Source organism: Aspergillus pseudoviridinutans (assembly GCF_018340605.1).
Source record: "Aspergillus pseudoviridinutans IFM 55266 DNA, scaffold_3, whole genome shotgun sequence".
NCBI lineage: Eukaryota > Fungi > Ascomycota > Eurotiomycetes > Eurotiales > Aspergillaceae > Aspergillus > Aspergillus pseudoviridinutans.
This window is the reverse complement of record NW_025091283.1, coordinates 54480-71602: the sequence shown is the minus strand read 5'-3', so window position 1 is coordinate 71602 and position 17123 is coordinate 54480. Positions and strand designations below refer to the sequence as shown.

General features: G+C 47.6%; 2 protein-coding genes across 2 annotated transcripts; one reads left to right on the top strand and one right to left on the bottom strand.

Moving 5' to 3' along the window:
- Positions 1-8238: 8238 nt before the first annotated feature.
- Positions 8239-9144, bottom strand: Asppvi_003786 (uncharacterized protein; the record flags this gene model as incomplete). The annotated part of the gene is made up of 1 exon (XM_043299743.1): positions 8239-9144. One exon carries the CDS (start codon positions 9142-9144, stop codon positions 8239-8241), a length of 906 nt encoding a protein of 301 aa, XP_043155678.1.
- Positions 9145-14502: 5358 nt separating this feature from the next.
- Positions 14503-15745, top strand: Asppvi_003785 (uncharacterized protein; the record flags this gene model as incomplete). Its single annotated transcript, XM_043299742.1, has 2 exons — positions 14503-14614; positions 14715-15745. 2 exons carry the CDS (start codon positions 14503-14505, stop codon positions 15743-15745), a joined length of 1143 nt encoding a protein of 380 aa, XP_043155677.1.
- Positions 15746-17123: the final 1378 nt, after the last annotated feature.

Sequence of the window (17123 nt, the reverse complement as noted above, 5' to 3'; positions counted from 1 at the left end):
ACTACTAGAAGTCGGGTTCTCCTTCCCTTGAGCCTTCAAACAGTCGATTCTTGCTACTTTGCGGCTACAGATGCGCAAATACTGACGCGCTACAGTTGACGAAGCAAGTAGGAGATATTCCCCTACGGTCGGCTGAGACCTTGGCTGTTCAAATAAGTACCTTCGCTTACTTGCGGTATCGGACGAGCCATGACCAATGTCGTCGGGCAAACGGCGTTGAACGGGGAGTGGGAGAGGATATCAAATAAATGCTTCGAGATTCAGGAAGATATGATCATGACATTCGAAGGTCAGTCATGCAATATTGCAGATTCTGAGGGAAATCCTATTCCGAATGGGAGCCTTGGACCTACAGATGGACAAACGACAAGGGTTGTAAAGGCTGGCTACCGATGTTATATCATGAGAGCAATGGTGAAGTTCGAAAAGATGCAAGTCGATATTTGCTAGATGTAAGGAACCATTTTCATTAATGAGGATCACCAAGCCCCAACATGTCAGAGATGTTGAATCCATCAGAATACCCCATCCTAATAACCAAAAGAGTGTCCTCGTTAATCTTTTTTGGCAAATACAGGGACAAACAGTTCGTTACGGACAAGCCTCCTCTCTCCTGTTCGTCCCTCCATAGCTTGCTCATCTGCATTCCGGTCCGAAATGGTTCCGGCAACTTGTCGATCATATGACGCTTCGTAAATGAGAAACGAAAATAAGGGCCTTCGTCGAATAAAGTCTGATCTTCTGGAAAATATGAGTCATGGCTTCTTCTATCGCTATTGAGCTATACATACCTAACGCTGGGGGTTCCAGTCGCGGGAGTTTTGACGACCGTTCATGAAGCATAGGCTCATCTCCTAGTCTATCTCCTTGTTTATCTGGCTCGTTTGGATTTTGCTCCTGGCTACAGTTCAAAGCAAGTGGGCGCCCTTCGTGCCCTGTATATTAGAATCAGTTAGAAAATCGCGGACCGGAAGTATGCACAACAGCCTCACATTTTGGAAGCAGTTCTTCTGACGTTGCTTCAGGTGGGAGATCGCTAGTCTTCTTTACTGGTGCGGAGGTAGTAGAATTTTCGCTTTCGTCGTCGTGAGGAGGTAAACCACGACAAATCGTGTTGGTCACCAGAGCAAGTGACTTGTGCGGTGGGCGCGATGCCCACCATTCTTCGAGCTGCTTATAGAATGTCCCAGGCGGTATTTTAGGCAGACCGGAAAACGCATATGACAGAGAACAGAGTACAAATAATTCTGCGCTTATTGCATAGACCTTTCTGGCAAAATAGCGAGCTCGACGCCTGACGCTTCGGCTTGACGAAGCTCTCTTTTGAAGGGATTCATCGGTTTCTGTCAATATCTCTACCCAGAACTGGGTTTGAATTGTCTCGGCATCAGGTAATGGATACTCGATTTTTGAGAATTTATCTTCTAGGCGGGGTCTAAATCGGTTATCGAAGAATGAGTTGTCAGTTAAGTCCATTGTTCAAAGTTTCTGGACTTGAAACACACAAAAGGACATAATGGGACGCTTGGGGGGAAAGGACAGGACGAGGCAGGAAGGGATGGGAAGGGGTGGGAAGGGACAGGACAGGAAGATGGGGTTCACACCTACATTTAAGCCCCGCTGGATCACACCGCGTCGGCTGAATGGGAAGACTCTGGCAAATATGATTGGGGAAAGGGATAATGGTCTCATGCATGGCTGTCCTGGAGGCACTACCGAAGTTATTGGTGATCTTTTTTTGTGGCGTTTTGAAGGACCGCCGAACTCAAGCATCGCCAGCAGCTTTGTACATTCGTACTGGTAGGTACGGGGTGGAATCTTTCTAGTGGAAGAGCCCTATGCTAACGGAAGCCTTATTAGACGCGCAGATGGGGATCGTGACAGTTACCTGTGTCCGCCAGGTAAATGACTGTCTTCGTGGGCGCCAGACCCAACTCAGCCATTCGCCAGAGACTGATTTGGAGAGAGACCAGATGCCGTGTCCGTTCAACCAATTCCGAGTAAGCCCCATTACAGAACGAGGGCGCTGGCTATCCAATTGTCTGACCGGATGTCCTCAAGAGTTGCACTTTGGAGTCGCGATGTGATTGAGGCGCAGCCTGAAGTCCACAGGCATTAGCGCCCCGGCTAATGGGAGACCGCGATGCTGAGACAGGGAAAGCTATCCCTGGGTTTTCTTGCCAGTTGCCAGGTGTAAGCCAGTCACACTCCTTCTCGACAGTAGAGGATCAGCCCAATCAAGTGCGCATATACCTCTGTTTCCATAGTAGTCGTTTCAACCAGCTAATGCGGCCGACATATCACCACGACTCAGGTGTTTGATACCTCTTTCCTGTTTACCTGGAGCCTTGTCCGCAGAAGAACGAATGGCTCAGAAATATAAATACCCAACGTTCAAGTTAATCAAGAACTACCCAACATTCCTCTGTATATACTTCTCACTACCTCACTATAGCCACGCCCTCACTACCATGTTCCAGTCAACGACACGACGTCTTTACCAACTAATTGGTAAAACCAAGTTGACTGATCTTCCTCCTGAATGGCAAAACCCAGTGTCCAAGGTTCTCGATGCCGAAGAAAAGGCTGTCAGTGAACCCATCGAATTACGACCTGTCTTCTACTAACAAGCCATATCAGGATCCAAATTTCAAAAACGTCGAGATAAGGTATGATCCTCTCAAAATCTCCACTGATTTCCGTGTTGTGGTAATGGGAGACTTCAGGGGCTCCAAACCACATCCCTCACACGACGACCCCAGCGACAAGGAAGATGTTATATCAGTCCGCATCAAAGATGGAGATAATAAAACTGTGAGAAGGCTCCACATCCACCAAGATGGTTCGGTCAAGAAAATCAATGTTGGTTGAGGTGTCGGTCCATAGCTCGGGTGGGAGCAATATATGATTTGAACCTGTTGCAGCTTCATGAAAATTCCCCTTCGGGCACATTCTGCTTTTCCAAATCTTGTCTTGTTAATTCTGGAAATAAGTACTTCAAATACCTGAAGAAAGGTGGTTTGATTCGTCAACAATGTAATTTCCCTGCGGCGCCCCCAGTTGCGCAGCAGAAGGCCACTGTAGGCCCATTTTGACAATTGAGGTGCCTTGTAGCTATTACCTCCTAACGCTAAGCATTCACTTCAAGCGTCCAGCTTCTAAAATGTCCATCCATTCAATAGCCTCTGAAAAGCCTAGAGTGTTACTCATCGTGTATTGGGGCAGCAGCATGTCAATCAAGTCTAAATCTTTAGAAGGGGAAGCACAGCCTCATCCAGCCTCCGTGCCAAGATTAGGAAAACGACCAAAACTCACGTGATCCATCAGCCGCCAAGTCCGCCATAGTCTGGGCCCAACCGCCAGATAAAGAAGTCCCATTATCCCCATATGTAAGCATTCTCGAGCTTCACACCGCGACAACAATGTTTCGTCTATCGCGCCGACTACTTAGGGGTCCTCTGTTCCGGCGTGCTGCTTCACCAGCGCGACAATTTACTCAATCTAATTGTCTTCTCGATTCAGCCGAAAAAATCGAAGAGGAGACACTTCCATGGTACTCGCAAGGACACTTTTATCCCGTCAAAATCGGGGAAATTTTTCAGTCCAAGTACCAAGTGGTTGGGAAGCTAGGCTTCGGAGCATATTCTACTGTGTGGCTTTGCCGAGATCTACAGTAAATCAAACTGACATTGGTATTACTGTTGAATGAGAATTAACTCTATATCAGGCAACATGTGTACGTCACATTGAAAGTGTTCGAGCGTGACTCTCCGGAGGGAATAAGAGAAATGGAAGTATACAGCCATCTCAAATCCATCAAAACACGCCATAACGGTGCCATGCTTGTCCGTACCGCGCTGGATAGTTTCCAGATTGGCTCTCCCAAAGGCAACTACCAGTGCCTTATTCATCCTCCATTGGGCATAAGTCTATTTGATTTTCGGAATCAACTCGCGGCTAAAGTTCTTCCTGAGAATATACTTAAACTAACCCTGCTGCATGTCCTTCTTGCTCTTGATTTCCTCCACACTGAAGCAGGCATCGTCCATACTGGTATGAACCACTCACTCTTCCCCGACAACTTCTTCTAATATTTGGCTCTATTAGATATACAAGAAAAGAATATCATGCTTGGTATTGAAGACAACTCAATCCTGACTGATTTTGAAGAGAGCGAGAAATCCAATCCCAGCCCACGCAAGATAGTTGGGGATCAGGTGATATATGCTTCTCGCAAACTAGGAAGAACTAAGCATCATGGCCGACCCGTATTGTGTGACTTCGGCCAGGCTCGCTTTGGCTTGACTAAATACTGCGGGGATATCCAGCCTTACATATACCGTGCTCCCGAAGTACTATTGCGGATGCCTTGGGATCAGAAAGTCGATATCTGGAATGTGGCAGTAGTGGTATGTGACACTCTTCTTCCAGCATTGCCTMTTTATTCATCATGATAACGGCCTGATCTACCTAGACTAACGATGAAACTTTTGCAGACGTGGGACCTTTTCCAAAAAGGACATCTATTCTATGCGCGGGATCAACACAAGCAAAATTCTGACAGACATCACCTTGCTGAGATGATTGCGCTTTTGGGGCCGCCACCAAAAGACATGCTTCAAAAGAGCGAATATGCTTCAGAATTCTTTGATAGTGAAGGTATGTTTGTCCGTATGTTCGTCTGTTTTGACTATTGACCATGGAACGCGCAGGAAATTGGAAAGGAAGAGTTCAGATTCCTACACAGTCTTTGGAGAATCTGGAAGGGAACTTGCAAGGCGAACATAAAAAGTTATTTCTTGAATTCATGCGCAAGATGCTTCGATGGCGACCGGAGGAGAGAGAATCGGCAAGAGATCTGTTATCAGATCCATGGTTGAGGTCACCATAAACAGGTAACTAGATATCGGACCACTCCTGATGGTGCAAGTCCAGAGCCTTTGAAGGTATCCAAAAGTAGACGCTTCGTTCTTCAGTCGAGACGTAATAACCTCTAGGATACTTTAATATTCTTCCGTTTTCTAAAGCAGCGGCGTAGAAACACTCTTGCGTCCCGACGGAAGGTAACAATTGCCATCATTGACTTCATTGTTCAGAGTCAAAGAAGCTGTTATGAATCGGAGGGCTGGCGAGACGTGAACATCCTGATAGAAGCTTGTTGTTACAAATAGAAACCTATCACCAGGAATGTCTGTGTCTATTACTAGAGAGGAACACGGCACTGACGTATCCACGAGAGCGAAATAGTTTACAGGATGACTAGAGCACAGTAATGGCCATGTCGACCCCAACGAGGTCCTCTGGACAAACTAATTACGTTCTGATCTGCTGGATAAGGAGTGAGGGTGGTCTAAGCCTCATGCGCTAAGTTGAAATGACATCCTACTGATACAGGTAGGAGTTCATAAACCGAGTCCATGCCGCCAAATCCATCCAGCTTTTCGGAGGATTTTGTATCGTTGTTGATATCTCCTCTACTACATTCCAACTTCTACATTTCTCCCTCGTCGCTACGATACCATCTTTACTTGCGGCCATATTAACCGTAATGTCAGCTCAGCATCGGCCTGGTGACGAAACAAGCAAAGAGACTCGCTCTCAATGGCGGCAAAGCGCGTTCCAATGCCACCACTGCAATAAATGCTTTGGAAGAAAATGGGTGCTCCAGAGACACGAGCGGTCTCATGTCGCCCGGTCGGAATATCCCTGTGCATTCGAAGGGTGTGATCGCGTCGGTCCCAGGGCATTTCGCAGAAGGGATCACCTGCTGGCTCACCAACGGAGGCATACGGTGAAGGTGCCTCAGAGACGCCAGCAGTCAGGGCCCGATGCGCGATTTGGCACGGGATCAAGTCGTACTTTGCAGCGAGATCGTGCGTCGCCGAACATCAGCAGCGAATATCCAGATGTCAAATTCGAAGCTCTTTCCAATCCTTCAAATCATCGCCAAATGACTTTCCAATGTCCTACCTGTGGGAAGGGTTTCCACAGAGAAGATTCGCATAGGAGGCACGCAAGAATTCATGATCCGAACTGGCGCAAATTCGCTTGCGAATTCCAAGGTTGTGACCGCGTAGGTCCCAATGCGTTCTACAGAAGGGACCGACTGCTGGAACACCGACGTAAAGTGCACAAGGTTAAGGTGTCTCAGAGAACCCAGGAGTCCAGTGGTCCCCAGCGTGGTGAAGTATCAGGCCATAATCTGCCGCGAGATTGTACTGTGCCGAACATTGGCGGCGGATTTTGTAATATCAACTTCGAAAGTCTTTCCAATCCCAACCAGCTCAATCAGCTCAGGGATTGTGAAACACATGCAAGCCAATTCGCTGCGGCATGGACATCTCAAGCAGACGATAACGATGCGGGTATACTATTTGCAGTAGACAATCAGCATGAACCTGCATTCACTATATACCGGCGCATGAGCATTTTACAAAATCTATTTAAGACTCGTGTTAATATGGATACAATGCTGCATGACATTACGATATTGGGGTGCCATTTGGATTATTTGATCGGTATAAATTCACTGATTCGGGATATTTGCCTCTCCATGAGTGTCAACCAGGTCAGTGTGGATTTCTATGTGCACTTGTACCATTCGCCAAGTTGACTGACAAATTTTTACTGATCAGTGAGAGCTACGGCAGCTTATCTATGACGACTAGGCTGTGCTTGAGGGAACGTACAAAGGACTCACCCTCCCAGCGGGAAGGTCATTGAACGTTGAGCCAGTTTCTTTCACCCATGTAAATAGTGAACGCTACATTAGTGAGAAGACAAGGAAATGGACGAACCTTAGCAGTGAACCATGGATGGGAAGACGACTAACAAAGACTGAGGGCGTTGAAATTTTGGAACAAATAAGAGCAGGAGATGGCAGTATAGCGTATTTCCCGTTCCTGAGCGCACATAAACTCACGTAAAACAAGTCACAGCATACATTCCAAAACGATGCTGGAGGCTGCTAAGCTTGGAATGTTGCATGTCCTCGAAAATGTGTCGTCAGATAGGGCGTGGGCTGAAATAACCAATGTCAGAGTCTGACGGCCGAAACACTTGTCATGAACAGCAGCAGGTGAACGGTGGTAAGTGAACTTTATGGAAGGTACTCGACTATCTACGGCTGAGACAACTGCTCATAGGTTAAGTCTCAACAAGCTTATTCCAGTTGTAAATGCACCAAGACAAAGCGTTATTGTGAACTTCCTTGCTTAGTGGACTTTAGACTTATGCCCAGTAACCCCCGCCAAGAACTCAAACGACTCATATATTACTTGTTTTCGTCAGGATCTCTCTCCGTACTTACTACAATCAATCAGCTAGAGACATCGAGGTAGTACCATGATACATACCATTAACGTAACTGGATCTCCTCTACTTAAATTTGGAGAGACATATCAGGCGCCACTTTCTATCAGCACCTTCAGTAGCGCGGCATGGCCATTTACTGCTGCCCATGATACTGGTGTCCGGCCAATATTGTCTTGTTTGTTCAAATCTGCTCCTTTCTCAGCAAGCAGCCTTACTACCCAGCCATGGCCATTTGCTGCTGCCCATGACACGAATTTGGTAAGCTTCCTCAGTAAGGAGGAGATTTGAACGTTTTGAAACGACAGATCCTTCGTACTGGGCCTCCTCAGTGCATACACTCTCATTTGTCAACTCCCGAGCAAGCCAATCTAGCTCATGCCCGGGCGGAGGCACTGTGGTCCCTTTCTGGGCTATAAGCATGTTTTTTCCAGAACGTGCTGTTCGCAGAAGGGCGCGCACAAGTGCCATCACCAAAGTTGCTAGTAATTGCATGAAAAGCACCGATGAATGAAGGCCACGATATCCGAGAAATTGAAGGATGAAGCCCGTGACAGACGTTCCAATGCAGGGAACAAGAAGCCACTCACTTCTGCTGTATATATTGTCTTTAATGGAACGCACGTACATCATTTCTCCCCGGCGAATAGGTTTCCAAGTCTCCCAGGAACCAAATGTCTGATCCCCCACCTGCTGGTTTCCGGGTTGCAGCCACCATATACGGCGGGCTCCGATCTTTCCTTCGTGGTATGTCTCTTTTGTCGTGTTCTCGATAATATAGGCGCAACCGAACATGCCCAAACATAAAAGTGTTGTCCCGATTACAAAAAGTGGTACAGCAGCACGTGGAAGGAGTTTGCCCTCTCTCAAAAACCGCTCGGGATATATGGTTGTTATCCCTGCGTAGATCATAATTCCTTGCTTCATTTAGCTGTAGTCATAGAAGAGGGCAGTGGACATACCGATTTGCAAGGTCAGCCCCCCTACCGCTGCTGCATATGTAAATACGCGTTTTCGATGTCCGATTCCAACGTTGAGCGTCAAGTTCGGTTTGTGAGTAACCCTTTCTTCTCCCCCTTCAAGATTGTCTCTGGTATTTTTTCTGTCGACTATGCCGAACTGGACCGCCTCATCGAGGGTATAAAGACATCTTTTGGCCTCAATTTCTCTCATTATCTCCGCCTTATGTTTGATCCAGGTATCTTCGATGTCGCCTTCGGGGTTCAGCCTCTGCATCTGCTTGACTGCAGCGATAACGACCCAATCGGCAGTTTCACCCAGGTCATGTGAGCCTTTCCTTGCTCGACTTTCTATATATTTGTAGCAGGCCGCGGCGAATCCTTTTCCAAGTTTGAGCAATGCTCTTGCCGGCTTGCCGCTGCGTTCCCCACGCTCGTCAAACGGATGGATGCTTGTGGTTTCTAACTCCGATGCGGCCGCATTTTCTCTCAATAGAGCAAGCACCTGCGCATGTTCTTTGTCGGAAAAGTCACGCAGTTTTGTCATATCTGCCTGTACAATCTCAAGGATATCTGCCTCTCCAAAAACCCGGGAAATCCCTCTGTCGCTATAAAGTTCGGTGGTTGTTTCAGAGGTGCATGACAGCAACTCTACTTCTGCCTGACCCGACCCTTCTGCCGCTCTCCCGATGAAAGCCCGCAGGGAAGGTGAGCCGCATACCAGAATAGCAGAGACCACTGCTGTCAACACTCCCAAAGGTGCGACTGCGAAAACAAAATTATCCCATACGTTTAACGATTCACTGAGGAACTGGGTTTTTCCCCCAGGAGCGTAATAAAAGGTGCCTTTCCATTTGTTCGATGTTAACTTCATTTGATATTCTCGCAGCTTTTCCACATACCACGTCAGAGGCAAAGTTGTTTGAAAAGTCGTCCCACCAGCCAGCTCGGACTCCTGGCACAAGGATCCAAATTAACCAAACCAACATATTTGATATTCACAAGATAACTCGGAAAGGACTATGCAAATGGCAGAATTTGCAGGTACACAGGTAATTCTGGCAACAGGAATAACGGGCCCTCTGTGGAGGATATATAACGTGGATGAGTGCCATATTCCACCAGATCTGCCTGCGCCCCTCATTTGTGAACTGAGAAGTGAGGAGGACAAGAACATCTTAGCTGCAGCTGCTTCCCCAGCCTCGCTCTCGTTGATTCGATTTTCAAAAGTTCAGCCAGCCATAACGAAGCGCATGTATCTCAATCTGAACTACCTGACCCTGTCGAACCCCTGTAGTGGCACGCCAAATGTTTGAAGTCAATGTATTTACTGCTAGCCTGATTGGGGATCTCAACAACTAGCAGTGTTAACAGTCCCATGAGGGATAGTATGATGCTTCCTCTAAAGCATAAATGATTATATCCAATACTATATAGTATATAGAGTCTACATACGTATAATTGCATCTACAGTGGTTACCTTTAGTGAGGCGCCATGACGTTGTTATTAAGAGAAGGTTTCTTAAGATTTAAATCCGCCGCAGTATAGCAGGGAATTTCATAGTTAAGCTAGCGGTAATACCACTGGATTCAAACTTTTAATGAGTGTATCACCAATCACAGTGTCTCGCACGTAGTTGCCATAGTGAAACGTGACGCCAACCCACTAGTGCAGTATTTCAAGCTATAGAGTGGAGGTGGGGCTGAGAGAGAGCGGCAAGCCTCACCTTTCTAGAGGCCGTGTACCGCTGCCGTAAATACCTTAGGGCCTTCTCTTAGCATCATCTGTACCGATGATGACAAATAGCAAGAACCCGTCCCTCCGTTTACGTCGCTGGTAGCGCTGTTATTCTTGATTGGTCCCCCGATATCATCAGCACGGAACAGAGGCGCCTGTGGGTTGGGGGGGCCGCAATGTCGCGGGCCGTCCCCGCCGAGACCCACAATATCTTTCGTTCAAGTTGTAACGACAGGACAATGGAGAGACCCCTAGTGAGAGATTGTGTAGCGATATAAGAATTGGCGTGTCGTGTGCCGAAAGGGAGCTAACCATGGACCAGTGGGGGACCCACCCGCGGGATGGCTTGAGCCCCATCCCACAAACACCCAGGAAAGCAACACCAGCTTCTCGATTGAAGGCTTCCAGCCCCGGCTCCCGCTTGAGCCGCTCCCTGTATCCCGCAAAGAACACGGAGCGGAGATGCCTTCACGGCGTCGGAAAGCGCTGGCCGGACCACCACTAGGGAAATGGGGAAGCTCATCAACAATATGAAGCTGATCATCCAGAACCAGCCTGCACTCATCGAAGCCACCGAGACCGAGATCGAAGAGGTCAAACATGACCCGAATACCCTTCGTGATCAAATGAGAAGTTCCACGAGGAAATCAGAGCTCTGCGAGCTCAAATCGAAACCACTCCACCAGTGCCTCTGTCTAGATCATGGGCGGCGGTAGCAGCTGACGGCATCAGAGCTACCCCCCAACCGAACCGCCGTCATACCGACAAAAACCAAAACTGCGTCCAAAACAGCACCCAACGACCGTTCGTAGACCCAGCAGACAACGACAATAGCAAGGGAAACGCCCTTGGACGCTACCTACCGACAGACGTTGCCAACACTCAGATCCGCACGGCGCTGCTGAACTGGCCCTCCATGCAAGACGCTCAGGTGGCCGGTATCGGCACCACTAAACAGGCTATGTGATTCGATTCAAGGACCTTGAGTCAGCTGAGGCGGCTCGCATGAATACCGAGTGGCTGAACAAGCTAGGAAACAACACGAAACTGGTAAAGTCGCGGTTCGGCGTCGTCGTGCACCGTACTCCCACGGAGGACTTCAATCTGGAAAACGCGAACGCCGAAGCGTCGAGAAAAATATGGAGGAAACGACCCGTCAGGACAGGGCTACCAAATAGAAGAGGTAGCATGGGCCAAGAGGAAGACAAGCCATTAAGTTCGCATCGCTTGGGATATGGCTCGACTCCCCAGAAGGTGCCGAACCCATTTTGAACACGGCCAACTGGTCGGTCAACGGTACATCGGTAGGTAGTGTAGAACGCCGCGTGATTTGAGAAGAAGAGATGCTTCCGGTGTCAACGCTTTGGACACTTGGCATGGTCGTGCAATGAAGAACCACGATGCGGCAATTGTGCGGGCCCACACGAGCGGCAACGATGCCCACCAGGAGTCCGAGCCACATGCCTTGACTGCGGCGGCGAACATCCAACTGGCGATCGACAGTGTTCAACCGCCTCGATTTTCCGACCCTTCTCAATGTTAGAAACGAATCTTCTCGTGCTACCGCTGAATACCAAGGGATAAGGGTAGAGTTCAGACGTCCCAAGAGGTGAAACCTGGGGGTGTGGTCTACGGTGTGCAAGTAGATCTGTCTAAGCTACTTCATGTCTGTCCCGCCATATCCTACCCACCCATCTTCGCTTTAGAAAATGCGCATAGATAGTGATCGCCAGTCCTCAGCACACTGCCAGGCAACCATTCCGTACAGTAGCCTGAGCCGCTGGCGATGGATGAAAGCGTACTTAGGGTCAGCTTCATATGCGAGTAAGCCAATGCTAGATCCATAGTCACCGAGATTGGTGCGACCGCTCCTGAGTGATAAAATACTCCTACCGCTGGTCAGTCCATGCTAACTTAACCATCGTAATCAGCCAGATATCATCGTGATTGGGTATGGGCTTGCGAGATATGATGGAATTAAACTCTTTGAAAGCGCCGTTTTCTGTCCATGTCCTAACCCTTAGCATAGTAGGACTGAGCTGTACCCATCCTGAATTATATTCTTTGATATAGGATCATCCACTTGTATCCAAACGCGAAGTGATATCTCCATTGACGGAGGATACGTTTAAAGAGAATGTACACACTGCATACAAGTACTGTGCTATGCGTGGTCCAGCCAAAGCGTTTCCTGCCAACAGTGGGAGCCTTAAACCTGACCATATCTACTCCAAACGAATCACGACCTCAACCTCCATTTGATCCTGGCGCACACCACTGAGACTATACCGGTCTAAGTTGAGTAGACGGATAGGCAGAATTAGACGACGTTGACCTTTCATAAAACGTTAAGAGAGTATCTCGTAGCGAGTAGATGTGGCACGAACCTCTTAGGCGTACTTGCAACCTGAGCAGACACGATGAGCGCATGGAGTTTGCCCACGCTGACCGTGAGCAAGAACAGTGCCCTCGCAGATGTCATTGCCTGGGCCGTTCACGTGCCGGTATAGACAGCACTTCCAACCACTGGATGCCAGGTCACGGACATAACATTCTGTTTTGTTGCACAGGCCATGGTCAGCCACATCTGTGACGGTTCTCTCCTTCCCACACATTGTTTGCCTTCCAGTCCTCGGGTTTCGCCCGGCTTCGTGGCAATAAGTGATGCCTGGCATCAAAACACGGCAGCCGCATCGGTACTTCCTATACTGACGGCCACACATTGTTGAAAGGCCTGTTGGAGAAGAAGAATGGATGATATCCTGAAATGAGATGTAACTGAGGGAGTTGGGTCAATAGAGAATTCTGCTGAGCTCTCGTAGTCTCCAAAGGCTAATCCTCCCGCTTTATAATTGGGGTCCCTGCTCGCCCGTGAGTAAAATCATTTTCACCACATGCCCCGGCGATTATATAGATTGCCTCTATGGGAACTTCCGCAGAAAAGCGTGTGGTGTAGACCCGTCAATTGATTAAACAATTGCGAGCATGCTTCGCCAAGGGACGTTGTGACATTATTGGCCTCGGGGAGTGGATGGAGGATAGCATAGTACCAACGACAACGATATATCCATTTTAACCATTTTTCCTGAACGCAACGTGTGGTCGAATTACATGGTTACCAGCCGTGTGCCGTTACATGAGCTAGGTTGACTCGCAATGGTCCTAGCACGTTCCGTTCCGGAGAAGATTCCTGCAATAACGACTTAGCGTTCGAGGTTATGTCGTTGGAAGGTACAAAGAGTGTCATCAGCTTGTTGTGAAGCTCTGCTCAACGCTCACCAGTGACGCGATGTTTGCAAGGTCAAAGCCACTGCGTACTCATCAGTTTGATCCAACACCTTGACAAAGCTACTAGACATGCAGCCAGCCAGAGCAGGACGACGTTTGATAAAGCGTAGTAGCTGGTTAGTTACTGTTTCTAAATGGAGAGCCAGCAAACTGCAGCGTCTAGATCTGTCCACTGCTTTAGACGAGTACAGAGGTAAATCGCAATCCGGATCTCCAATGGTGTAATTGGTCGGCTTAATCTCTGCCAAGAGTCCGCCTGGACCAGTCAGATGTTCTCCTCAATAACTTCTCAATCACTTCTCAATAACTTCTCAATATCTTCTCAATACCTTCTCAATATCTTCTCAATATCTTCTCAATAACTTCTCAATATCTTCTCAATATCTTCTCAATATCTTCTCAATATCTTCTCAATATCTTCTCAATATCTTCTCAATATCTTCTCAATATCTTCTNCTTCTCAATATCTTCTCAATATCTTCTCAATATCTTCTCAATATCTTCTCAATATCTTCTCAATATCTTCTCAATATCTTCTCAATATCTTCTGAGTAAATTTTCTCATAAATACTACAGGGTTACGTTGTCAGCTTAGCAAAAAGAGTCTCGTGTAACGTTTCTTGTGCTGGTCCCGTACTTCGGAATTTCATCGATGCCGTCTTTCGAATATGTGCTGATTGGAACATCCACGTTTGTAGATGAGACAGACTGGACCTGCGGCCAGTCTACTCCACATTACACGGAAGCCAAGAACTAAGGTCGAAAGCGGAACTGGAGCGGGTGGCTCATCCCCACAATACGATGTGCCTACATAGTGGTATTCGAGTTGGTGCGCAATCATTGTTCTGCTGGTCTAGTCGTTCTCGACAATTGGATATAACTTCTCCTATCGGTCAAAAGAAGTTGAGGATGCACCAAGCCCCAAAAAGGAGACTACGAGCTCCGTCAGCAGGGATGATGAGGGAAATTACCACTGGATAAATATCTTACAGTATCGTAGAGGGTCCTCAGGATTGGTGAGGAAGGTACTTGCGAAGACATGGCTTCCGCACGCAGGTGCAAGACCTCCACTCCCCCAACAAGCCGTTCTGGCTGTCGCAGTCGTGCTGGTGACCACTAGAATGGCCTTGAAAATGATAGGATGAGACAAGCAGTTATGACGCTTGGTGCACAAGTGTTCCCGTCTGGCAGTGCTTGTACTTACCCATGACTTCGCTGACCAACGACAGCCGCCCATTGCCTGACCGCCCCAACCCTCGATCAAAAGCCATGTTTGTCTTTCTGCGACTTGCCTCAGCATCGCCCCAGGCGTACACTGGTATATAAACCTCCCTTTCTCCCGCTTGTTCGAGAACCTGACACTATCATTCAATATACTGACCTATCCCCATCAAGCACTCGCGCAATGGTTTCAACAGCACTTTACGACATCGGTCCGTTTTGGTTCAGCGGAACAAGTACGGACACCCAGTTGAATGTTTATGTCTCGGACAAACATTATCAGATTGAGCTTTCTGCATCCAACTTTGAGGATTCGCCGACGTTGCTGAGCGAGTATCTCCGCCATATCGAGCGTGTTGACCCGGAAAATTTCAAAGCTGACGAAGAGGAAGAGGAATCTGGTGATCCTCTCGAAGATCTGCATGAATGGGCGCTAACGCCTTTCCTCCCTGTCTTTCAGACAGTCTTCCCTCTCGACCGTACTCGGAAGTACACCCTGAAAGATTGGCTGTCTGCTGAAACATTACGTTATACGTTGGTCATAGTGGAAGGAAAATTGTCTCCATCGAAGCTCGACCCCCTCGAAGGACGTTCCATTGGTGCTTCTTTCGCACCTTCGGAGCGGGCCATATATTCAGCATTTCCGATCTATCGCCCAGATGAGGTACGGTTGCCAATCGATGAAGATTCCCGTGGGCTCCCCGCGATACCCCACAAGGTATTTGTCAGCGGGCACGTTCAATTCTTCAAGCTTGTCTTTCCGGGTGATGTGAATAGCACTCTCCGAGAATTCAATGCCTATACGAAAATTCGATCCGCCGGACTTGATTCCTCAGTTCGCACATCGAAGCTAGATGGCGTGGTTGAGGATAACGGTCGTGTCATCGGGTTACTTTTGTCGTACATTGACTCTAAGGTCGGAACCTTACTCTGCGTCGGAAAAGATCCCGCATATTCCTCCTTCCGACAAAAATGGCTCGACCAAATATCTCATTCACTTAACAGTCTTCATGCGCACAATATTTTATGGGGAGATGCCAAGCCGGACAACGTCCTTATCGACACAAATAATGACGCTTATTTGATTGATTTCGGCGGTGGGTATACAGTGCCGTGGGCAGACGGCAAGAATGAAAATAAAATCGAAGGTGACAAGGAAGCCTTTGAGAAGATTCGTGATTTCCTACTCAAGGAAGATGACCCTCCTCATTCAAGCCACCTCCCCTAGTGTATTCTCTGCCGTTACTTCTCCATGTTACCCTATATGAACGTTTGCTAGATATGAACTGAAAGTTTAATTTGGGAATTGTTGCATTAATGGGACAACTATTATCGAGTGACTCTATCATGTAGCAGCTCATGGTCGAAACAATCTGCCTGTTCACTAAGAGGTGTCCCGAGAGAGACCCGAGACATATTCTATCTGAACAGATTTGACATAGATCTCCCAGACCGTCCCGAGGTCGACTCCTGCGTTTGTGATTTAATCAGGGCACCTGAAATCCTCTATGTCGATTTTGGTCCGGTCAATGGATAATTCGTTAAAAGTGAGCGACTATTCGGTGGAGGTGGCGGATCTTGAACAAATGAATCATCGATTTCCCATTGCCAAAATCAATCAAGCAATTTTTAATTTTAATTTTAATTTTTATTTTTATAATTTTGTTTTTTTTATATTTTTGCTTTCCTTGATTTAGTATCGTTATAATAAGATATCCAATTTACTCCACAATCTTATGATGCATGGAGCACGGTGAAGGGAATCGCTTTGGAACCAATCTCTCGCCAGCACACCCACAAGGATTTAAATGATACATGTAGGGTTATGGCTCTTCCAAAAATATAGACTTTCTTCTGGCAGTCACAGTTCCAGTAGGGAATCTGCCCAAAGGCCGTTTCCATCGTGACGGCATACAGGGATGAATGAGATTTTCTATCGATAAATCCGCTCTATAAGTCGGGTTGCAGGCCCCTAAGATCGAGCGATGGAGAATTTGTCAGAAAAGACGTTTTATTTGTCACTCTCGAGTTTGGGGAAGTCGTGTTGGAGATCTCGGGGCGGTCTGGTAGCTCTTTTCAAGCTTGCACTTTCTGGCAGTGTTTCAACAATGGATGGCAACGGGAGTGATAGGAAGGGAGGAAAGATCTAATGGCCGCATTGAGCGTTCGCGGAGATATCCTCGACCTAAGAGATGAAACATTGTCAATAGGACTTGGCAGTTATGTTTGGTAAAAGGCCAAGGTCTGTGTCACTCTGTTTGTTCGCAACTTCACCCTATCTACCATTCCTTGGAATGGAGCCCAGGCATTAACAAGACTTGCGGCTGATCGACGGGATCCTTCCAGGATAGATAAGACACCGTTAGAATGATTGTATGCGGCTCCCTTTGAAGTAGCTGCAGCTTTGACAAGTCACTGTTGAACATGAACATCATTACGGAGACAACCATATCTTCTGCATCGGCCGGGAATGCCAGGTTCAGTAAAAACTGGAGTGTGCTGACAGAAGTTTTGTCAGGGTGACACGTGACGCTCAGATGTAGGTATTGCTACCCAAAACGTCTTAGCCTTTGTACCAGTCGCAGTCGTCAATTTACTAGGTTCGC